A 24,728-nucleotide genomic window follows, 5' to 3' on the forward strand; every position below is an offset into this window, starting at 1 on the left:
ACACACACACACACATACACACGGAAGCATTTGCAGGAGTAACCACACACACACACACACACACACACACACACACGGAAGCATTCTGAAGAGTGACTCCATGCTCGCCACAGATGTTGTAGCGCCCTGGCCCTGGTGGAGGCTCCCGTTTCCTCCACGAAGAAACGCTGGGAGGTGGCCGCTCTGACAGAGAAGATACGGAGGCTCTGGGGGCCTAAGGAGCGTCAGGCTGCCCAGCCAGGATGAGGTGGCGTCAGGAGTTTAATTCAGACAGCCGGCGCCTAGACTGCTTGTCCCCGCCACCAGCCTTGGCAGCACATGGTCCCCGCAGCGGCGTTATTTACAATCGAGAGGCTGTGGGGCACTCCCAGCTCCAGCTCCAGGGCTGCCTAGGATCGAGGTGCCCGTCTGTGCACCTGGCATCCTTCTCTCTGAGTCATGGCTGACACCCCCCACCCTTGTAGTACATTCAGGTGCATTTGGTCAACACCACTCTGTATCGGCCCTGAATCTCTGCCTTCCTCCCTGGACTGTCCCCTCTCCCTGCCCCTGTAAAAAGTCCAAGAACCCCCGGGGCTCCTGTGGCTTCCCGGCGGGAGGAGCGTGCCATCCTGCAGGCTGAGGCCCGCCTGGCTTTGGTTGCTGTGGTCGGTGCTGGTGTCCTGGCTTCTGGTGGCCAGTGACGACCCTGTCTGTGCTGACTGGGGGCTGGCATCGCCATGGGCAGCCCAGGGCAGTCCACATTCTAGAACCTGGTGCTCAGGACCAAGGGGTGGGAAGGGATGTCCCCACCAACCCTGGTGTCACTATGGAACCACAGCTGTGGTATCTACCCATTCACTGGGTTCCCAGTACTCTAGTAGGCACACGTGTTCCCACGGACAGCCATGGCCACCTCCCCACTGCAAACTCCTGGGAATGGGTGGCCAGGGACACAGATGGCCCAGCATTGGTGACATGTTGGTCTAGAGCCAGCTGGCCTCCTGCCACCTCTAGTCTTCCAGAGCCCCAGAGAAGAAGCCCACCCTCCTCCAGCACTGTTCTTGCTGGGTTTCTGCCCACAGTGAGGTTGTTTCAGAGGCATTGTGAATTCTGGAGCCACACTGCCTGGGTTCATATCCCTACCCTGCTGCTTAGCAGCTGTGTGACTTTGGGCAAGTGGCTTTACCTCTCTGTTCCTCAACTTCCTCCTCTGTAAAATGGAGTCATAATTGCACACTTACTTCGCATGGCTGTTGTGAGGATTAAATGAGTTAATAATACACAAAGCGTTGAAAAGTAAGCCCTATATAAACATTAGAAGGCTCTAAAGCAGTACGTAAAAGGAATAAACATAAAAACGTTTGCTATTATTAATAGAGATAGAAGGGCCCCAGCTTCCATTAAGTAGGACCATAGAGGACAATTTAACGAAATGGGAAAATGTCCAGAATAGATCGCAAAGCAAAAAAAAGGTGAGAGCAAATCAGCCTTTTCAGTCTGATCTTAATTTTGTAAAACATATCTGTGTTAAAAGTACATAGAAAAAAACAACTGGAAGGAAATAACCGTTAACCATGGTAAATGCTCCATAGTTTGGGATGACGATTTTCATTTTCTGTGATTTTCTGTATTTTGTGAAATTTCTGTAATAACCACAATGGTTATGGTATGAACCAAGTGCATTTTTATGTTATGTTGTGTTGTTATTTATTTATTTTCATAGAGACGGGGCCTTGCTCTGTTGCCCAGGCTGGCCTGAAACTCCTGGTCTCAAGGGACCCTCCCACCTCAGCCTCCCAAAGTGCGGAGGTTACAGGCGTGAGCCACTGTGTCTGCCCCCAGCTGCATTTTTAAAAGCTGCTCTGCACAGTAGGAAGCTGTAACTCATGGGCTCCCCACGCCTTTTCGTGCGGAGGAGCTACCTTCATCTTCCCAGAGCCTTGGCCTCATTGGAAGGTGAAGGTGTTGGGGAGCTGGGGCAGTGGGGATGTGAACGGAACCCTGTTCTCTTTACTGTCATCGATCATTCAATTTCAAGATGAAGGCAATTATGAAAAGAGAGGTAGGAGGAAGGAAGAAGAGAGGGATAAAGCAGAAGGAATTCGGATGGACTAGCAGGAAGGAAAAAGAAAGTTTGTGATGGCGATGATGATATAAGGGAGAGTGAAACTGATGCTGTGTCATATCCAAGGGCTTCCTGGAGGAAGGGCTGGTGCGTTTTTCAGAGCTGCTCTTGGGCTCCCCACTTCTTGTGTGGAGGAGCCACCTTTCATCTTCCCAGAGCCTTGGTCCCTTTGGAAGGTGAAGGTGTCCGGGAGCTGGGGCAGTGGGGATGTGAACGGAACCCTGTTCTCTTTAGCCAAGTCTCCAGGAAACACACAGAGCTCCCAGGCTAGTGGCTCTGCCTCTCCCATCTCTTGGGACTCAGCCCCTGGTTCACAGTTGTCCATGGATAGGAGGGATTGCTGCTGTTAACAGGGACAGGTACTTACATTCACCGTGTGCACACAATCTCATTCTGTGCAGAGAGGAGGGGCTGGTTTTTTCTTCCTATTTAAAGGTGACAACTCACAGGCTCAGAAAGGCGGTGTAATTTACCCAAGACCACTCAGCTAGCAAGGGGCAGAGTCAGGACTGAACACAAATCTTCAGAGCTCACTCCAGGCTTCCGGAAGTTCTTTAGTTCTTATTCAGTTAGGAGATTCTGTAGCTGACATAACTACTTGTCAGCCAGACCCATCTTCAGGTCATCAGCAACCATACTTGCCATTGGTTGACTGAATGTGCTGAGCTTCGACAGCCGGTCACGCGTCAGCCACACGGGTCAAGTCCACGTCGGTTTTGTTCCTGATCGCATTCCCAGCCCTGGCCTCACCTTTCTTGGATGATTCCTGAGTGAGCTGTTGAATGTTCAGGGTGAAGGGTCTGGTTTGGGGACAGCAAGGGTGGGTGGGGAAGGGGTTGGAGCAAAAAGAGGAGCCTTGATCCCACCCAGCTCCCCACCTGGTGAAGGGCAGAGACTCGCTTCTGCTATCCCAAGACAAGACATGTTCTTGGATAAGGTGGAGCTCACAGGAGCTGTCATGGGGTGGGAGAGTCACTCCGGCTCAAGGGAGCTCCATGGTCTTTGGCCCCCAAAGGGGTGGAGTTGCACTTGAGTTGTCATCCTGTGACCTCCCCTCACGCATGTCTTCCATTTCCCGATGGCCACCCTGTGACCAGCCCTTCCTCCAGGAAGCCCTTGGATATCCCGTCAGCTCTGGCCACAGTGTGGGGCAGGAGTCAGTGTCTCAGAGCCGGATTTGTCCTGGTCTGTCCATGCTTCTGAGTCACTTTCTCCAAGAACAGGCCACGGGGGCAGGACAAGACTGATGTCTTGGTTCCAACACACGCCCCATCCTCAGGGCACAAGGCTCTCATTTGAGAGGCAGGGCTGCCACATCTGAAATGGCGGCGGCTGGCACCACACGCTGTATTTCCTGTTCTTACAGGGCCATGAGGGCATGGAGCAGAGGAGGATGGATGTGCGTGAGCGTCCTCACAAAGAAGGTGAGTGTATCAGCTGGGCTCCTGCAGCCACAGCATCCGAAGAAGGAGCTAAAAAAAGAGAAAGATTTTAGATTAGGTTTTATCAAAATTAAAAATTTGTGCTGCAAATGATACTATGAAGAAAGTGAAAAGACAACTCACAGAATGGAAGAAAATATTCACAAATTTTATCTCTGATAAGAGACTTGCATCCAGAATGTATAAAGAACTCCTGTAACTCAGTAATAAAAGTCTGGGCAAAGTCTCTATCAATAACTTGGAGAAAAATAAAATAAAATGGGCAAAGGGTCTGAACGGGCATTTCTGCAAGAGGACGTACAGATGGTCAATAAGCGCTTGCAAAGACGCGTAGCAACTCTCATCATCAGGGAGAGCAAATGACAGCCCGACTGCACGTCTTTCTGAGGACGCTGTCTTCAGAACGACAGACAAAAACAAGTGTGGAAGAAGATCTGGAGAAGCTGGAACCTGTGTGTGCTGCTGGTGGAAAGGAAGGATGATGCGCCCGCCGTGGAAACAGTTTGGCAGCTCCTTAAAAGGTAAAAAATACACAGTTACCATATGACCGGGCAATTCTACTGCCTTTAGGTATATACCCAAGAAAGTTGAAAATTTATGTTCACCCAAACATGCACGTTCATTATAGCCCTAAGCTAGAAACACCCCACATTTCATCCACTGAGGAACAGACAAAGCGTGGTCCAGACATGCAGTGGAAGATTAACTGGACAGAATAGGGATGAAAGCACCAGTACTCATTATAACACGGAGGAACCTCAAAACACGACGCTCAGCGAAAGAAGCCAACACAGAAGATCACATATTACACAGTTATATTCACACCAAATCTCCAGAACTGGGAAATCCAGGGAAACAGGAAACAGATGAGTAGTTGCCAGGGTCTGGAGGCGCTGTGGGGGAATGAGGAGAGACTGCTAAAGAGTATGGGCTTGCTTTCTTTTCCTTCTTTTGCTCATTTGTTTGTTCTGTTTTTTTTTTTCGAGATGGAGTCTCACTCTGTTGCCCAGGCTGGAGTACAATGGTGCGATCTTGGCTCACTGAAACCTCTGCCTCCCAGGTTCAAGCGATTCTCCTGCCTCAGCCTCCTGAGTAGCTGGGACTACAGGCGCCCACCACCACACCCAGCTAGTTTTTTGTATTTTTAGTAGAGATGGGGTTTCTCCATATTAGTCAGGATGGTCTTGATCTCCTGACCTCATGATCCGCCCACCTTGGCCTCCCAAAGTGCTGGGGTTAAGGCGTGGGCCACTGCACCCAGCCCCTTTCTCCCTCCCCTCATCTCCCTTCCCTTCCCTTTCTTTTCTTTTCTTTTCTTTTTTTTTTTTTTTTTGGAGACAGGGTCTCCCTCTGTCACACAGCCTGGGGCGTGGTGGTGTAATCACAGCTCACTGCTGCAGCCTTGACCTCCCAGGCTCAGGTGATCCTCCCACCTCAGCCTCCTGAGCAGCTGGGACCACAGGCACACGCCAGCACGCCTGGCTAATTTTTTGTTTTTATTAGAAACGGGGTTTCACCATGGTGGCCAGGCTGGTCTCAAACTCCTGGGCTCAAGGGATCCGCCTCCCTTGGCCTCCCAAGCGTTGGGATTACAGGCATGAGCCACTGCACCTGGCAGGGTATGGGTTTCTTTCTGGGGTCGTGAAAAGGTAAAATGACATTGTGGTGATAGCTTACAACTTTATGAATTACTGAAAGCATTGAATTGTATGCTTCAAACAGGTGGATCGTATGGAAAGTAAATTATATCTCCATAAATATTTAAAAAAATTTTTTTCATTTTCGAATGCTAGAAAACCCAACTCAAAGTGATCTAGGCGAAAAGGGAATTTGTTGGTGCCTATTCCTTGGTCAATGGGTTGGTTCAGAGGTAGTTTGGCTTTAAGTAATGTTGGATCCAGCGTCTGAAATAGGTTGTCAGCTCCTAGGCCAAGCCCTTCCCACACAAGGGCTGAGTATATGGAGACACCTGAGTGCTTTTGCCCCAGTTAAGGGGTCTCTCCTTCTTCCAGGAAGCCTTCTGGCTAGGCTTCCCGGAAGAAGGCTTCCTGGAATTTACATTCCATACAATTCACCTGTTTGAAGTGTACAATTCATTGTTTTCAGTAATTCATAAAGTTGTAAACTATCACCACAATGTCATTTTACCTTTCCACTATCCTAGAGAGAAATCCCGCTGCCAGGCGCAGTGGCTCACCCCTGTAATCCCAACACTTTGGGAGGCCGAGGCAGGTAGATACCTTGAGCCCAAGAGTTTCAGACCAGCCTAGCCAGCATGGTAAAACCCCATTTCTACTAAAAACAAAAAGAGTGGCTCATGGGCAGCCCAAGTCCCCTGCAGGCTGCACTGGCATAGGAGAGGAGGAGGGCAAGGCCACCCTGGCCCATCTAGGCAGAAGGCAAGGTGGGGGAAGTTCTTGAAGAGAAAGGGAGCTGTCCACAGTCCCTCATTACCTCTCAGTTGCTCTGTGATCCCAAGAAACTACTTCACCATCATATTCATTCATTTGGTCACCCACATGCATGTATTGAATACCTAGTGTATACAGACACTGACTGCCCTGGGGAGAGAACGTGAACACAGCGGACCTGGTCCCTGCCGTAAAGCATTTAGTGACAGGCGCTGATGATGACACAGACCCGGCCACAGGGGTGCTGAGCGCTGATGCCTTTGGTGGGTGGGGGCCCAGGCAGGCTTCCTGGAAGAAGGAGAGACTTGAATGAATACACCAGGCAGAGGGAACAGAATATGGACAGGCAGAAGCTGGCTGGAGCAGGCGGGATATGGGAACTGGAGCATGATGTGAAGACCAGGAGGCAGGCGGGCTAGGCAGACAGCAGCTCGGGAGAGCCTTGGAATCCCTGTGAAGGAGACTGGGCGTTATCCTGAGGCCAGTGAGCACTGATGAAAACCTGCCTCGACGGGACAGGTGGGAACTCACCTGGCCTGGCCTGCGCGCTGCTGGAAGCTGGTCTACACCGGCCAGGGCTCCAATCCACTATTGTGACTTTTAGGTTCATCTCCCCAGTTTCTGACTCTTTCCACCCTGGCTTTGACTTTTGGTTTCACCTGCCCTCCTGGAGTAGCTCAGCCTCTTCCCAAAGCCTTGCCCAGACTCCATGACTGTTGCTGCCTTCCTAGATGAACCAGAGGATTCACGAACCTCTTCCTGCCACCCGCACTGCTCAGTGACCGTCCGCTGGGATGAACGAGTCGGATCCACGGTAGGTAAGACAAAGGTACAAGGAAACCACTAGCCACCTCAGCCTAATGAGGGCTAAGCACACCTGTTAGCCCTGGGAGGCAGACAAGGGGGAGAGAATAAATAAAAGCAGTTCATCTGGGGAAGCGTTTCTTTGGATAGCTCTTCTCTGCCTTCACCTCCCCTCCCCTCGGCTCCCCTCACCTCTTTTTTCTCTTTTCGGAGATGGAGTCTCACTCTGTCGTCCTGGCTGGAGTACAGTGGCGCCATCTTGGCTCACTGCAACCCCTGCCTCGTGAGTTTACATGATTCTTCTGCCTGGGCCTCTCAAATAGCTGGGACTACAGGTACATGCCACTACACCTGTCTAATTTTTGTATTTTTAGTAGAGATGCGGTTTTACCATGTTGGCAGGGCTGGTCTTGAACTCCTGACCTCCGGTGATCCACCAGCCTCAGCCTCCCAAAGTGCTGGGATTACAGGCATGAGCCACCATGCCTGGCATGGATGTCTTTATGTGTTCAACATCCTCTTCTGAGCAGGAAGGGGTGAGTGGGACCTCTGTAATTCTCTCTACAGCCATCCCCAAGTGCCATGTTGGCACTATCAGGTTGTGTCAAACAAGGTCAAAATACAGATCAGAAACAGCCACAGCTGAGTGTCTTAAAAGCACTTTCAGACTGCACCCTTCATTTTATGTGACAAGCATTGATTCAACAAATGTTTAGGGGATGCTTACTGCCCATTCATGTAGTTGTTTGTTCATTTATCATTTACTCAAAAATGTAACGATTGCACCCCTACTGTGTGCCAGACATCATGGCAGTTGCTGAGGAGAAGAGAGAAAGAGAGAGAAGGAGAAGGGAAATCTGGCAGGGCTCCCCACTCCCCTTTTGAGTGGACGAGACCGTGAGTAAAAAGATAATTACATGGCAGAGTGGTATATGCTATAATGGGGGTGCACAGGTGCTGACAGAGCTCACAGACACCTAAAGTGGCTCCAGGGACCCCGGAGAGGGTGTTTATGGTGAAGGCTGAGAGTGAATGAGTGTTCTGCAGTAAAGAGATGTGTGCATGCATTCCAGGATACACAGACAAGAAAGTGAAAGCAGTTGTTTTTAATAAAAACAGCCACAAACCATAGGCAGCGTTTTTTTTGTTTTGTTTTTTCTTTTTTTTTTGTTTGTTTTTGAGATGGAGTCTTGCTCTGTCACCCAGGTTGGAGTGTGCAGTGGTGCAATCTTGGCTCACTGCAAACTCCACCTCCAGGGTTCAAGTGATTCTCCTGCCTCAGCCTCCCTAGTAACTGGGACTATAGGCACGCACCACCATGCCCAGCTAATTTTTGTATTTTTAGTAGAGATGGGGTTTCACCATATTGGTCAGGCTGGTCTTGAACTCCTGACCTCACGATCTGCCTGCCTCGGCCTCCTAAAGTGGTGGGATTACAGGCATGAGCCACTGTGCCCGGCCACTATAAGCAACTCTTATGTCTACCTAGAGTAGAAGGGTTGAGTCACATTTGAGATATTCACAGGATAGAATACTATACAGTAAAGAGAACAAATGAACCTTAGAGACCCAGCCCCATGGGTGAATCTCAAGCAGGATGTTAGGCAGGAAAGAATGTATTTGGTATGATTCCGGTCACACGAAACTCAAAAACAGGAGAAACTAGGCCATGGTTCTTAAGATGCACATAGGCAGGTGGTAGCATTATAAAGAAAAGCAAAGGTGATCACAAATTCAGGTTAATGGCTCAGCCTGGAGGGAGGAGAAGGTTAGGGTTGGAGAGGAACACACAGTGGGATTTGGGGGTTCAATAATGTCTAATTCCTTGAGCTGGGTGGTCATTATCTGGGCATTTGCTATTTAAGTATTCATTACATTATACAAATATGTGGCTTGGCCAGAGACAACTCATTTTTTCCCAGCGAGGGGAGATTTACACACTTGAGACAGAAGAGTGTGGTGGCTGCAAGCCTGTGCTCTGCTGTAAACTGCTTGTTCACTTCCACCTTAGGTAAGTGAGTTGGCTCTAATGACATTTTACAGATGACATCTGTAAAATGATAATACTACCAGTCTCATAAAGTTGTTTTAAGATTAAATATGATATGATAAAATATGTTCAGCACAGAGCCAGGCATATAAATGTAACCATTGTCCCTATCATTATTACTACCATGATCACCATTCTCATAATCCTCATCACCGTCACTGTCATCGCCATCATCACCACCATCATCATCAACACCATTATAATCACAACCATCATCACCACTATCACCACCACCATCATCAACACCACCATCATCACCATCACCACCACCATCCCCATCCCCATCATTATAATCATCACCATCACCACCATCACCATCACCATCATCACCACCATTATCATCACCATCACCACCACCATCCCCATCCCCATCATTATAATCATCACCATCATCACCATCACCACCACCGTCACCATCATTATAATCATCATCGCTGTCACCACCATCACCATCACCATCATCACCATCACCATTGCCACCATCACATCACCATCACTGTCATCATCACCATCATTACCATCATCACCACCATCATCACCATCACCATCATCACCATCACCATTGCCACCATCACATCACCATCACTGTCATCATCACCACCATCATCACCATCACCATCACCATCACCATCATCACCATCACCATCATCACCATCACCATTGCCACCATCACATCACCATCACTGTCATCATCACCATCCTTACCATCATCACCACCATCATCACCATCACCACCATCACCATCATCAACACCATTATCATTACCATCACCACCACTATCACCATCAACAGCATCACCATCACCACCACCATCACCATCATTATAATCATCACCATCACCACCATTACCATCACCACCATCATCATTACCATCACCATTGCTACCATCACTGTCATTGTTGCCATCATCAACACCATCACCATCATTATAATCATCACCACCATCACCATTGTCATCACTAACACATCATCATCTTCACTGTCCTTTATATCATCGCCATCACAAACTTTCTTTTTCCTTCTTGCTAATCCATCCAAATTACTTCTGCTTTATTCCCATCTTCTTCCTTCCTCTCACTCCTCTTTCCATAATTATCTTCATCTTGAAATTGAATGACCAGGGACAGTGCTATCTAGAGTCATGGGTAGTTCTAGATCTTAGTAAGTAAGGAAGTAAAATCATGCTTATCATTTTTTTCAAATACCTTCCATTCTCAATTTTAAATCATGTCTTATTGACAGAACTCATATCCCAATTTTGGGCTCAGAATTTGCTTCCTGTACTTACACTAAAAATGCTGATCACATCTTTTCTGCCATCATAAGGGAGGACCGTGGCCCCCACTACTTGACCACAGCTGATCGAGTCAGGAAGGGACACCTGACCCAGGCTGAATGTCTCTCTTAAGACTCAGGAATCCGGATCCCCGGAGTCCAGGTTAGTGACTTCAGGATGGGAAAAGCAGACTGCAGCAGAGAAAGCTGGTCTGTGGAGGGCAGAAACACGAGGCAGACTGGCTGACAGCAGAGATGTGGGGCCCAGTAAGAGAGAGAGGCTGGGGTCATGGCACAGTGGGAAAGTGGCCATCTGCAAGCTGGGCAGAGAACTCTCACCAGGGACTGAATCAGCCCGAGCCTTGATCTTGGACTTTTAGCCTCCAAAACTATAAGACATTGCTGTTGTTTCAGCCACCCAGTCTGCAGTATTTTGTTATGATGTTCCTCAAAGACTAATACACAGGACTTGGTAAACGTTTTCTGTAAAGGACAACATGGTAAATATTTTCGGCTTTATGAGTTATATGGTGTCTGTCACAACTACTCCACTCTTAGGTGGCAGTGTAAAAGCCACTCTAGATACACATAAATAAATGGCCATGGATCTACTTCAATAAAATTCTGTTTATGAAAATAGGCAGTGGGGTAGGTTTGGCCTCTGGATCACAGTTTGTGTGATGCCTGGCTTAAAATAACAATTTTTTTTCAGAAAATTGAAATTATGACAAGATATGATGGGGAACGCTTGTCTAAGCTCCATGCAGTTTTAGCTGGGTGTCCTGCCTGGGGTCTGGAGGGTCCACTTTCAAGATGGTATACTTTTATGGCTGTCAAATGGTGCTGGCTGCTGGCTGGGTGGCTGGCTGGGGCTGTCAGCTGGAGGACCTTGTTTCTCTCCTTGTTGGCATGTCCAGGTGCTGCTTAGGCTTCCTTACAGCATGGCAACTCGCTTCCAAGCTTGAGCACCCCAAGATCATGAGGCAGAAGCTGTGCTGCTCTTTATGAACTGGCCTTTGAAGTCACATGATGTGACTTTTGTGATCATTGCACACTGGCACAGATTCAGGGGAAGGGAATGCAGAGCCCTCCTCTCAACAGGAGGGTGCCAGCCCCACACTGAAAGAAGATCAGGTGGAATGGGGGCTCTTGTGGACATTTCACAGTGTTACAGTAAACACAGGCACAGACAAGAAGGCAAGCACAGATAAGTCGATTGTGGCTCAGTTCTTTGAAGGAGACCAACAGGCTTTTGTAGGACGAAGGGGGAACTTTCTCTCTGCAGTAGAGTCAGGGAGCCTCTCTGGAGCTGAGACAGGAAAGATTTCGTGGTCTACTGTCATGGGAAGAGGCACCAGGCAAAAGAGCAAGGACCCATGCCTGGAGGCCAGAAAGGGTGCAGGTTGGAAGGCCAGGCAGACGTGGGCTTGAATCCTGTCCAGTCATTATTTTCCCTCTGGCAAGGCACTTTACCTTGGTGGGACTAAGTGAGTCTTTTAAAAAGGAGCGTGCAATTCTACATCACCCGAATCCATAAGATCACCAATGTGCTGTCTTAGCCTAGTGTCTGGCTCACATATGGGCTACGGCTTTTTTATCTTTCTCCCTGGTTTTTGTTTTTAAATGGCTGGGTGGTACTATGTTTATAGGCTTGGAGAGTTTCCTCCAAAACGAAATCAATACTGCCAGCCCTACTTTGCAGGGGAATGATTTCCAAATTGCACAGAACAAATGCCCCTAATAGCTGCCTTTCAAAGACTACAGCCTGTCAGTGCTGCAGTGACGGACTACAGGAAATGAAAGAGGGTCAGTTGGAGTTGGGGACAGGGGCTTGGAACTGCAAAGGAGTGCACTGTACACTGGCCAAAGGTGGAAGGTGCTGACCATTAATTGCTTGGAAGTAATCACTGTGTTCCAGTAGGAGCTCAGTTGCAATCCACTGCTTGTGTGAAAGAGGGCTGCTGATTCAGCAGCAAAAGGGTTGGAAATAAAATGGAAGAAATAAAAAGTAGAGCATAGGAGTCGTGGCAATGTTTATTTCAACAGGCAGAGGGCTGGGCGTCTGCACGCAGGAATCCATGACCCTCCTTGGGGGGCTGGCCTCCAGAAACAACATTGCTTCTCACTTCCGGAACATTTAATGCGTGCTGGGTGCCTAGCTTTTGAATTCCCACAGTAACCCTATGGGAACTATGTCATCTCCATTTTACAGATGAGAAAACGGAGCTCTAAGACATTAGGTGGCCGCCCAAAGCCACACTGCTCCTGGGCCCGGGGCCAGGATTTGGACCTGAATCTCTTGAGGACAAGGGTGTAGTTCCTTTGGCCCACACATTTACAATAGGGAAATTTTCATGGACATGAAACAGCGCAGAGATGCTCTTCATCCCCATTTAGATGAACAAGGTAAAATAAATGGAAAGAAAACCAGAAGTTTGAGGACACCAGTGTCGGCCAGGAAATAGAGAACCACCAACCCAGACACGCTGCAGGGTGAGAGGTCAATTGCTCCAGGTGTTTGGAAAGCGATTTGGCAGCTTCCAATAAAGTCCAAGATGTAGCTGGTCCTGTGATGCCACCGCACACGTGTAGAGAATTTCCGCAGAGGGGCAGAGGGAGACAGTGCTAGAAAGCTCACTGAATCACTCTAACTGCACAAAACCAAAAAAAGTAAGCCCATTGCCCTCAATGTCCCTTGTTGACTGTGCGTGTATGAGGAGGTGACTGTCCTAGCCGCCGGTACTCTGGGGAGGGGGCTTCGGTGCCCAAGGCAAGAGGTTGAGGTTGAATTCCGGGACTCCAAAGAGGGGCTGATTTTCCTGAGAGCCGGATGAGCCAAGAGTGGGGACCATCGTGATTCTCTCCACAGGGGAAGAGCTGAGCAGGGCCTCTGGCTGATTGGATGCTCCGGAGCGCACCTCTTTACCAGTCCTAATCTCAGGCTCCAGGCCTGGCTTGCAGTTCCTGGCACACCGCGCTGCGAAGTCACCGGCCCACACTCCCAGCGCGGGGACCCTGTGCACCCTCCCCACCCCCTCCCCACCGGGCTGCTGCCATTTCCCCGCAAGCATTTCAGGAGGGCTGGGGCCACCAGCTTCTGCCTGATGATGTATGGTCCAGGAAATGCATTTTAAATGGGTCCCAGGATGCTCGGATCCAAGAACCAGACACCATCTCTTGGAGGGTGGCGGAGGGTGAGAGTGTGTGTGGAGAGAGACCTAGAAACGCCCGAATGGCGGTCCCACTCCCCCAAAGCGCGACCGTCCCTGAGTGTGTGTGTGGGGGCTACCTGTTGGCCAGGGCGCACGGAATTCGGGTGACTTTGCTCCAAGATACGTGCGCGTGTCCCGACTTTCACTTAATTAATAGGGGAGAAGGATTCGCCAAATCCCCGTTTTCTGGGGTGAGCCCCCTCCCCCCACCCTTGGACCCAAGCTGCCCGGAAGGAAGAAGGAAGGATTGTTTGTCACCGGAGAAAACCACCTGTGGTTTGCAAAGGGCCTCAGTCGAGTCAGGGGCAGGCGGGCCAGATCCGAACCCAGTGGGAGGGGAGACTCGCGGGGGCGAACAGGGGCAGGGCAGGGGCAGGGGCGCCCAGCTCGCGGGGCCTGCTCAGCCGGCCTCACCGCCAGGTTCCCTGCAGGGGGCCGAGGGCGCCCTGGGTGCTGGGAGCCTTCCCATTACGCAGTTCCTGTACCTTTAAATACCAGTCCCGGAGTGGGCGGGGGCGCCCCGGCTGGACCCCGGATTCCAGGCCGGCGGGGGCCCCGGGAAAGCCCGGGGAGGGGAGCGCGGGGCGGGGGGCGCGGAGGGCGCGGAGGGCGGGGCGCCCGGGGTCCCCGCCCGCGCGTCCCGCCGCGGCCCTAGCCGGCTGGGCCGCGCCCCTCTCGGGGCCGCCGTGCTCCGGGGGCGGGCGGGGGCTGGGGCTGGGGCGGGGGCGCGCGGGCGGGCGAGGTGCGGGCGCGCGCCGCGCGGCCTGAGCGCGCGAGCCGGGCCCCGAGCGCACGCCGCCGCCACCGCCGCCGCCGCCCGAGCCGCCGCATTGCTGCTGCCGCCGCCGCCGCCGCCCCGCGCCCGGCCCGCGGCCCCCAATATGGTGCAGCCGCCCGCGCCGCCGCCCGTGCCGCCGCCGCCCGCGGGCCCCGCCGCCGCCGCCCTCGGGCGCCCGCAGCGCGGCAGCCGCAGGTGGGGGGCCGCGGCCCGGGCCTGAACCGCCCCCTGCCCGGCCTCGGCGTGGCGCCCTCCCCGCGGGGCTGCCGGCGAGGGGCCCTCGCCGCTGAGGTGGAGCCGCGGGCCCCGCCGCCGCTCCTGCCCCCTCCCTCCCTCCTCCCCTCCCCCTCCCCTCCGGTCCTGTCTCCAGCGGGAGCGCGAGACGCTGGTCAGGCTCCGCGGCGCAGCTCGAAAAGGAATAATCGCCCCCGATTGACTGAAATTCCTCCGGAGCCGGCGCCGCGGCCGCCTGCGCCCGAGACCGCGCTCCGGGGCCGAGTCCGCCTCTCCTCCGGGAAACGCTCGCGACCCGGGGCCGCCGGCGGCCGCGACTCCGCTCTGCCGATCGCCTGAGTCCGTTTTCGCCGGTTGCGGGATCTGGAACCGAGTTACATGCATGTCCAGTGGGGGCAGGTTTAATTTTGACGACGGAGGGTCCTACTGCGGAGGCTGGGAGGACGGCAAGGCGCACGGCCATGGCGTGTGCACCGGCCCCAAGGGCCAGGGCGAATACACCGGCTCGTGGAGCCACGGCTTCGAGGTGCTGGGCGTCTACACCTGGCCCAGCGGCAACACGTACCAGGGCACCTGGGCGCAGGGCAAGCGCCACGGCATCGGCCTGGAGAGCAAGGGGAAGTGGGTGTACAAGGGCGAGTGGACGCACGGATTCAAGGGGCGCTACGGGGTGCGGGAGTGCGCGGGCAACGGGGCCAAATACGAAGGGACCTGGAGCAACGGGCTGCAGGACGGCTACGGGACCGAAACCTACTCGGACGGAGGTAGGTGCCGCGGGCCGGGCCGGACCGGGGCGGGAGGGGACCTGCCCGCGATCGCGCTCCTTCGGTGGCTCTCCTGGGAAGTTGAGCTGCGCCCTCCGCTTGGGCCGTGGGCACCAGGGGCGGCCTTTCCCTGGCTTCCCTGGAGGCCATGGTGGCTCCTGGCTACAGGTTGCCTCGCTGCTTGGTGGGGACAGTGCCGCTGTGCCAGCTGAAGGGTGTTGGGGGCTTTCAGGGGGCCGAGCCAAGGGGGGCCCAGCAGAGCATCCGTGCGTCGGACACAGCAGGCCGGAAACCTGTGAGAAGGGCCAGGCTGGGCCCGCGGCCCCGGGGAACCCAGCAAGGGCAGAGGGGGCTGGGCGAGGGCCCCTCCCCTTGTTGGCTTTGCCCCCCACCCTATAGACCGCCAGTCGATCAGGCCCCAGGTTCGCTTCTGGTGTTCCTGCGGCGGCGCCTGAGGGCCTTCCTCGGCCCGAATCTGCCCAAGCCCAGGGAAAGGGAGTGATGGGGAGCGCTAGGGGCGGGGGATGCCAACCCGAACCAAAACGGCCAGGCAATAAACTTCTAGGTGGTTGGACGCGGGCTAGCGCTGTCGAAGCAGGCTGCTGGAGGGAGGAGGGAGGCCCATCTGCTCAGTGAGAGCCCAGGAATCTCGCCTTTCAGTGGCTGCATCATTTTCACCATTCGTTGAGGGAATCGGCCTGTTCCTTCATTCTAAGATGCCACCACACTCGGGGCAGAGCCGGGGCCGGAAGCCAGGGAGCTGCCTGCTCTTGCTGCTGCTGCCGCCGCTGCCGCTGTAAGATGGTTTCTGTGCAGGGAGCCTTGGCTGGCTCTGCAGCTGCCCGCCTTCCCGGATACTCCGGATATCCACTCCTCAGTGCACCTGACACGCACAGAGCCGGGCCTTTCCTGGAAGCCAGACCCCAAACAAACAAACTGGCTTCCCCAACCCGTCCACCCCCATGTGGGAGCTCATTCTCAGAGGCGTAGGTCCCCTGCCTCCCTCGGGCAGCTCGCCTGTTTCAGGCATGGATGCCTGGGAAGGGAGTGAGACGCAGCAATGACTTGTGCTTCTGCCGGGAATAAAAATCCTGAGCGAACGTGTGCGCCGGTCCTCCCCGCCTGATCGCTGCCTCCGAGTCTCATGAAGAAAGCTCGGAACACCTGCTTCCCGGCCACATCCAGGAGTGGCGGGGGGCTGGAGAGTAATTATTATTTTGGCTTATGCAACTGAAAAGCAGGGTTCGTTATTACCCGAAGAGGAGGAGGAGTCTGGGGCAGTTAATTATATAATGCTCCTGCCTGTCAAAGCCCTGCCCAGCCCCTGTCTCAGGCGGCCTTTTCAATGCCGTTTTTGTTTTCATGGAGCAGGTTAGAGAGCTTCCCTGACCCTGGGGCACTGAGGGCCGGACGGGAGCAGACGGTGCTCCCTTGGTTCCAGGCTGTGGGCCTGTGTATGTGTGTGTGTGAGCGCGCGTGTGCAGGCACAGGGAGGCCCGGGCAGCAGATGTGGGTGGCTGAGACAGGCAGGCAGCCTGGCGCTTCCAGCTGGCTGTTTGGAGTCCATGGACTGCTGTCTCCCTCAGGCTCTGGCCATGAGGCTCTGCAGAGCCATCCTCCGGAGTGCTCCCGTTTGAGCGGGCTCCAGGAGGACTGTGCAGGCCTGGCTCACGCAGGACATGGAGAGGAGAGGGCCCAGGGCTCTCATTGTCTCTGATCCCCAGATCCTGAGAATATCTGGGGGTGAGGCAGAGCACCTCACTCTGCCCACCCTCCCCAGACATCTCCAGTGTCCTGAGGAATCATTTCTTTCATTCGACAAATACTAATGGCACGCTTGCTAGGAGCCAAGTGTGCTAGGCTCTGGGAAAACCACACTGAGCAAAGCAGACACAGATCTTTGCCTTCATGGAGCTTATGTTTGCGGGAGAAGGGGTGGCGATTATGTTGTGACTTTCTGGGGAAGAGAAGATCTGATTCTGTGGCTGGCCCTGAGTTTAGGATCTGATGGGTTAAGGGGAGGGACGATTTTCTCTGTGGGTCGACTTCCCTGGGCTCTATACTCTAGCCAGCCAGCTCCCTCAGTGTCCTGCTCCCCTAAGCCCTTCCCCTCCTGGTGGTCCTACCTGATTGTGTCCTTTCTACAGATGAGGCCAGTGAGGCCCGGGCTATGTGATTCAGGAGTCCAGGGCCCACAGCCTTTGGCCGCAGGGGTCCCCGACCTGTCTGGGGCCAAACCCCCCTTGCTCCCACATCACATTGTCTGGAAGAAGCCCAGATTGTAAAACATTCTCTCAAGGGGTTTGCAGTTCTCAGCTCTCCCATAGGTGAAGCCAGGCAGGCACGCAGATGGGGGGCTTCAAAGCCGGCTCTTCCTTTCAGTTGGTGACATGGCATGATGGGAAATGGAATTGACCCTTCTGATCTGGAGGACTCAGGCCTGGACATCTGGGCTGCTTTTCTGGAGGGCTCCCAGCTTCCTGTTGGGAAGCAGGTGACTGGAGTGACTGTGGCACCGAGTGTCCCAGGCAGGCCATGGAGAGAGCTGAGGGGTGTGGGGAATGCCAGGATGGGGCAGAGGCCTGCATGCCTCCTTCCTAGTCAACTGGTGGGTGGTGACGGTGTCTGAGGGGCAGTGAGGAAGGAGTTAATGGTCATAGCTCCACTCCAACTTTTCTTTTGCACAAGAGATGGGGAAATATTGGGCAGCCATCAGCAAAGCTCTGGAACCTTAGCCCCCCTCTTGGCGCTGACTTGGGCAAATGACGATTTTCATGAATGATGAACCAATAGCCAGTGTATTCCACGTGCAGTTGGAATTGGTGTGGAATTTCACCTGGGGCCACCTATGCCAACTCCTCCTCCTCCTCCAGGTGTGTCTCCCCTTACAGTACTCCCTGACTGAGCTGAGTAGCTTCTACTATTTGCATGGTGAGGCCCAGGGGTGTGGGGTACAGGACCACCTGCCTGAAGTCAACCCAGCTTGCATCCTGGGCTTCAATCCCTGCCCTACATGCCCTGTTTTGTGACCTTGGGTGAGTTACTTAACCTCTTTGAGCTTGTTTCTTCATCTTTACAAAAGGTTGATGACAATACCTGTAAGGTGGGTGAGGATTAATTGAGAATGGGGTGCATGGCTATGCCGGGAATATAATAAGCATTCATTGTTATTTACCATTAGTTTTATCATTGCAGTTCCTAGGCAATGCATGTCACTTGTAATGATCATTATTAGAACCAATATCTGGACATGAGAATGGTGATAATGTAAATGGTGGTAAATAGCAACATTAGATACTTACTGTGTGCTAAGCATGTGGCAAGTGTTAAATGAATTATAGCTCTTAATTTTTATACATCTGGAGGGTGGTTTTCTTGTTATTCCCATTTTCCACACTGGGAGGTGGAGGCTCTCAGTGGTTGTGGCTTGGGAGGAACCGGGACACACTCAGGACAGCTGTCCCAGAGCCTGAGCTTTTGCTAGATACACCTCTCTCTAAATGCCGCTGTGCAGAAATACCTTCTGTTCTTTCCTCTCCTTCATATCTCTTCTTCCGTTGTGGGTACGGTGGCCCAGAATTGCAGGTGAATGCCTTTGCACAGACGTGCTCATCCATACCCTGCCCAGGACCCCTCACCCCCTGAGACCCACCATGCACGCCTGTGCTTCACTGAACAGGTAGATCTTTCCTTCGGGTGCTGTGTACACAGAACCCCTTGAATCAAAAGTTTCCCCCTCCAATAAACCCTCCTACACCCTGAGAGGCATGAGTCATCTCACGCCCAAGCCTCTCCCCCTCATACTCAGGTCCCGTTCACCGGCCCAGATTCCTCAGCCCACACAAATCACACACACCCACAGTCAGAATCAGATCCCCCCAGGCGCCTGCGCACACACACGCGCACAAAACACCTGCTACCCGGAGACATTTTCCATCCCGTCCCCTAAAACGCAGCCACTGCACCCTCCTGGACTTTTTTGCTGGACAAGGACTGTGAATCTCTACCAGCCTTGTAAACGGGGAGCTCAGATGACAGAGGCAGTGGTGTGCTTTGCTTCCATTTTAAACATATGTTTATGCTGTTAGTGCCCCTTTTAGGGAGAAAAATCCCTCATTAAACAAAATAAACTACCATTGGGCATATTCTTTGTGCTCGACTATGACTATGTGACAAGTGAATTCTTTTTAAAATGAGTGCCCAGGTTAGGAGAAGATACGTTCATTGGTGTGGAGATTATGCCAACAGAAAGTCATTTCAGAAACAAGCGAGCCCTGAGCAGTTGAAGATGAAAGCATTTTCTCCCAGATTCTCTTTCCGCTACTTTGGGGGCCGGGTGGTGAAAGGCTCCATAAGGTGAAAAGCGAAGGGAAGAAGCAAACAGCTAGTTTTTTGTTGCCAGTTATAGCTGAGAAAGAAATGTGGCTGAAGAGCACCCCTACCCACGTCAGCCCTCGGGCCCTTTGACGGGCTTTATCTGAGGAATCCTGAGATGAGCTGGCTGGGGAGTAAGGACCAGCACCCACCTACAGTGGCGATCTGGAGTAGTGGGTAAGCAGCCCCAGCTGACACAGAGAAGGAGAGAGAGAGCTCTGACCTCTTCTTCTCTGAGGACATCCAGTGGGAGAGAGCAAGAGGGGGCAGGGGTGGGGGTGGGGGAAGGGACTGCTGCTGTTCCTTCCAAGGCTTTTTCTTCCTGTTTTCCCCAGGCCTCCACGACTCTAAATATGACTAACTCTCAACTGTGAGCTAATAATGTTGACTGTAACGCCCTTTGTGTCCTTAGATGACAAAAAGAGTTGTGAGTAGTAGAGGAGAGGGTGATGTTGGTGTGAATTTTCCACAATGGTCTGTGTCTCTGTGGATAGGGCGCTTCCCCCGCTGGTAGTTTCCTGGCTGTGAGAGGTTGCGTGGTGGATGGTGCCTCTGCTGCACAGGGGTCCTGGCTGGAACTTGAGCAAGGTGCTGGCTTCCTGTCTAGAGAGGACAGGAGGAGAGGCAGTCCCTTCAGGACCTTGGAGAGCGCTCCCGGCATTCTGGGCTGCCCGGATGGCTTGCCAGCCCGCTTTCCCTCCAGGCATCCTCTTCAAGCCAAACCACCTCCCCTTGCCAGTGGCTGCCTGGCCCCAGACCCTCCAGCACACGTGACCACCAGAAGTGTGTCTACGCTTGCGCCGGATGTGGGGGCCACGCCTGCGATCCCAGCACTTTGGGAGGCCAAGATGGGAGGATCACTTGAGCCCAGGAGTTTGAGACCAGCCTGGGCAACATTGTGAGACCCCGTCTCTACAAAAAATACAAAAATTAGTGGAGTGTGGTGGCGCGCTCCTGTGGTCCCACTACTCAGGAGGCTGAGGTGGGAGGATTGCTTGTTCCCCGGAGGTCAAGGCTGCACTGAGCCAAGATGGTGCCACTGCACTCCAGCTTGCTGACAGAGCCAGACCCATCTCAAAAGAGAAAAAGGAAGTGTGCCTGGTCCTACTCTGTCAGTGCGTGGGCTCCACACTCCAGGAAGTGCCGCCACTTGGCATGCCTGCCTATTTTTTCACCCCCACACTGTCCTTCCTGAAAAAGTAAGTGTCTTCTGCGGGTCACACCCTCTTCTGGCCAACTGGGAGAGCAGCTCCCAGCTTGTGGAGGTGGGTTTGCGGTCAGACCGAATTTTTTTTGTTTTTATTTTATTTTTTTGAGACAGTCTCCCTCTGCAGCCCAAGCTGGAGTGCAGTGGCACGATCTTGGCTCACTGCAACCTCCGCCTCCCGGGCTCAACTGATTCTCATGCCTCAGCCTCCTGAGCAGCTGGGACTACAGCTATGCGCTACCATACGTGGCTAATTTTTTTTTTTTTTTTTTGAGATAGAGTCTCTCTCTGTCGCCCAAGCTGGGGCGCACTGGTGTGATCTCGGCTCATTACAACCTCCGCCTCCCGGGTTCAAGCAAAAATTCCCTGCCTCAACCTCCCAAGTAGCTGGGCTTACATGCACACGTTACCATGTCTGGCTAATTTTTGTATTTTTAGTAGGGATGAGGTTTCACCATCTTTGCCAGGCTGGTCTTGAACTCCTGACCTCGTGACCCACCCGCCTCAGCCTCCCAAAGTGCTGGGATTACAGTTGTAAGCCACCGTGCTTGGCATAGCTGGGTAATTTTTTGTATTTTAGTAGAGACAGGGTTTTGCCATGTTGGCCAGGCTGGTCTCGAACTCCTGAACTCAGGCGATCTGCCCGCCTCAGCTTCTCAAAGTGCTGGGATTACAGGAGTGAGCCACCACGCTTGGCCTGGGGTGAGACTTTATAGTAAGATGTGTAGAAGTTGCTCTGAAGTCTAAGATGTATTCCTGCCATAGGTTGTGTGTGTTCAGTTCTCTTGGAGCATAACAGGGTCATAAGTCCACACCCGAAGGCAGACAAAGGAATGACTTGTCTGTGTCAGTCAGTGAAACTGTTTTGCCACCGTTTTCTTTACATCCACCTCAACAGATGATTCCTCTAGACTAGCAGTCCCCAACCTTTTGGCACCAGGGACCAGTTTCATAGAAGACAATTTTTCCACCGACTAGGATTGGAGGATGGTTTTGGGAGGATTCAAGTGCATTATATTTATTGTGTACTTTATTTCAATTCTTATTATATTGTAATATATAGTGAAGTAATAAGACAATTCACCATAATGTACAATCAGTGGGAGCCCTGAGCTTGTTTTCCTGCAGCTAGATGATCTCATCTGGAGGTGATGGGAGACAGTGACAGATCGTGGGACATTAGATTCTCATAAAGAGTGTGCAACCTAGATCCCTGGCATGAGCCATTCACAATAGGGTGTGCATTCCTGTGTGAGTCTAAAGCCACTGCTGATCTCACAGGAGGCGGAGCTCAGGCAGTAATGCAAGTGATGGAGAGCAGCTGTCGATAGATGAAATTCACCTACTCACAGCTCAGTTACCACTCACCTCCTGCTGTGCGGCCTGGTTCCTAACAGGTCACGAACAAGTACCAGTCACATTTCAAGGGCTCAGCAGCCACATGGGACTAGTGGCCGCCCTATTGGACAGTGTAGATCTAGAACATACTATCAGTGCAGAAAGCTTCATTGGGCAACACTGGTCTGGAGTGTAAGCTTCATATGGGAAGGGATGTGTATCCATTGCTGGTCACTGCTGTGTGCTCAGTGACTAAAATAGTGCTGGCACGTGGTGGTCAATGAATGTTTGTGGAAGGGATGAATTGTGCAAGTAAATGTGGTGGATTTGGTAATTTTGTTTACCATGATTATTTCATGTGCCTGTTTCATTGCAAGACCTTAGAACTGGATATATTTAAAGGGAAGTTTTTCCCTGAGACCCTTATGTCCACAGGTCACTCTCACTTTACAATTAGCATTAAAACGAGGCAGGTGGATTACGAGGTCAGGAGTTAAAGACCAGCCTGACCAAAATGGTGAAACCCTGTCTCTACTAAAATACAAAAAAAAAAATTAGCCGGACATGGCAGGGGGCACCTGTAATCCCAGCTACTTGGGAAGCTGAGGCAAAGAATTGCTTGAACCCAGGAAGCGGAGGTTACAGTGAGCCAAGATCGCACCACTGTACTCCAGCCTGGGCAATAAAGTGAAACTCCGTCTCAAAAAAAAAAAAAAAAAAAAAAAAAAAGGCCAGGCATGGTGGCTAACACTTGTAATACTAGCGCTTTGGGAGGCTGAGGCGGGTGGATCTTGGGAGGCTGAGGCGGGAGGTCAGGAGTTCAAGACCAGCCTTGCCAACATGATGAAACCCCATCTCTACTAAAAATAGAAAATTTAGCCAGGCATGGTGGCACACACCTGTAGTCCCAGCTACTCGGGAGGCTGAAGCAGGAGAATAGCTTGAACCCGGGAGGCGGAGGTTGCAGTGAGCCAGATTGCACCACTGCCCTCCAGCCTGGGTGACAGAGTGAGAGCCTCTGTCTCAAACGAAATAAGACAAACCAGCAAGCAAACAAAACATGCCTGTTCTAATTCCTGGATCAATTTTGTTTGGTGGTTGGCTTTGTCATTGCTTCTTAAGAGACTGCTAGTGTTTTATATCAGAAAGATGATGGTGTTGGATGCAGTGAATAATGGAGTGATAACCATTCTAATGATGAGAAGCAGTCATGACTGGGAGGCATTTTTGGACCACGATTTAATGAGTAGCATTCATTGCAAAGTGTGAACAAAGACCCACAGAAAGATGAGTATCCTCCAGTCTGCTTAATTTCTTGCCATCTTTTTACTGCTACCTTTTCCTTGGCTCGATTCATTCCGTCATCAGAGAAGCATTTGCCGGGTTCAGATTGTGTTCAAGGCACAAAGACAGAAAAACTCAGGTCCAACCTCAGTGAATCAGCCCATAAATATTGGCTGAGTGCTACGTATGCAGTACAGAGTTTGCAGTAATGTAGAAGATTAGAAAAAACAAACAAACAAATAAAAATGAACATGTAAGAAATAGGATGTCATATCTTCTACCAGGAGGAATAAGCAGTCTGAACGGGGATGCAAAACCAAAATATATGGAATAATTTGGGGTTTCTCATGCCACAGTGGGGGTCCTGAATGGAAATACCACAGAGCAGGGGCCTGAGGTGGGGCCGGGGAGGTGTGTGTGTCCTTGAAGGAGCAGCAGAGGCTCCCGGGGGGTAGGCAGGGCCTGAGTTGAGTCTGGAAGGGCACTAGGGTGATGGTTGTTATCCCAAGCCTGAGGTTGCAGACTTCGTTGGAGGCTGTGTCTCCCTCGGCCTCAGTTTCCCTGTCTCTTTGATGAAGTCATGACATTTCTTCGTTCTCAACATGTGCCATCTCCGTCTTTCAGGAATGTCATGGGTGTTTTGGACCCGGGAGGGTGCTCTGGTGCAAATGCTTTCCAAAAACCCTTAGCGTCACTCTGTTTGCTGCTGGTGGAGTCTAAGTTGGTCAGGATGTGGGCTTGCCTCTGTCTGCTGCCCTATGGCAGTGCTTCCCAAGCTTCAGTGTTATAAGAACCACCTGGAGGGTGTGTCAAGACAGATCGCCGGCCCCACCCCTGAGTTTCTGGGCCTGGGATGCCACCCAAGAATTTATATTTCTTACAAGTTTTGGGCGATGCCGAGGCTGCTGGTCTGGGGACCTTACTTTAAGAACCACAGTCCTGGCCAAGCCCGTGGCTCACGCTTGTAATCCCAGCACTTTGGGAGGCTAGGGTGGGTGGATCACGAGGTCAGTTGTTCAAGACAAGCCTGGCCAACACGGTGAAACCCTGTCTTTACTAAAAATACAAAAATTAGCTGGGCATGGCGGTGCATGCCTGTCATCCCAGCTACTCAGGAGGCTGAGGCAGGAGAATCGCTTCAATCCCTGGGGGCGGAGCTTGCATTGATTGCAGCTAGCCAACGTGGTGCCACTGCACTCCAGCCTGGGTGACAGAGTGAGACTCTGTCTCAAAAAACAAAACAAAACACCACAGTCCTGGGCTTATGCCTTGTCACCCTGGCTACACATTAGAGATAGCAAGAGTGAGTCCCTGGGAGACTGTTGGAAATGCAGGCTGTCAGGCCCACCGCTGACTTCCAGGGTCAGAATCTGTGTCTGGAGCTGCTCAGGCGACTCCAATGCAGGAAACTGCTTTAGCACACACTTTTTTTTTTTTTTTTTTTTTTT

General features: G+C 52.2%; 1 protein-coding gene across 3 annotated transcripts in view; it reads left to right on the forward strand.

Annotated features, from left to right (window-relative positions):
* Positions 1 to 14,067: 14,067 nt before the first annotated feature.
* JPH3 (junctophilin 3) overlaps positions 14,068 to 24,728 on the forward strand; it is a 111,521-nt gene continuing 100,860 nt past the window's right edge. Inside the window, exons 1-2 of one of the 3 annotated variants that reach the window (XM_017543678.2) lie at positions 14,411 to 15,077; positions 15,643 to 16,175. In XM_017543678.2, coding sequence (XP_017399167.1) covers positions 14,696 to 15,077; positions 15,643 to 15,713 — 453 coding nt within the window. In that variant the 5' untranslated portion in view covers positions 14,411 to 14,695 and the 3' untranslated portion in view covers positions 15,714 to 16,175. Of the gene's footprint in view, positions 15,078 to 15,642; positions 16,176 to 17,762; positions 17,946 to 24,728 lie in introns of those variants that run through there. The other 2 variants (XM_037743924.1, XM_017543676.2) reach the window with 2 other exon arrangements.

The sequence above is a fragment of the Cebus imitator genome, unplaced genomic scaffold (assembly GCF_001604975.1).
Source record: "Cebus imitator isolate Cc_AM_T3 unplaced genomic scaffold, Cebus_imitator-1.0 Scaffold159, whole genome shotgun sequence".
Classification (NCBI taxonomy): Eukaryota; Metazoa; Chordata; class Mammalia; order Primates; family Cebidae; genus Cebus; species Cebus imitator.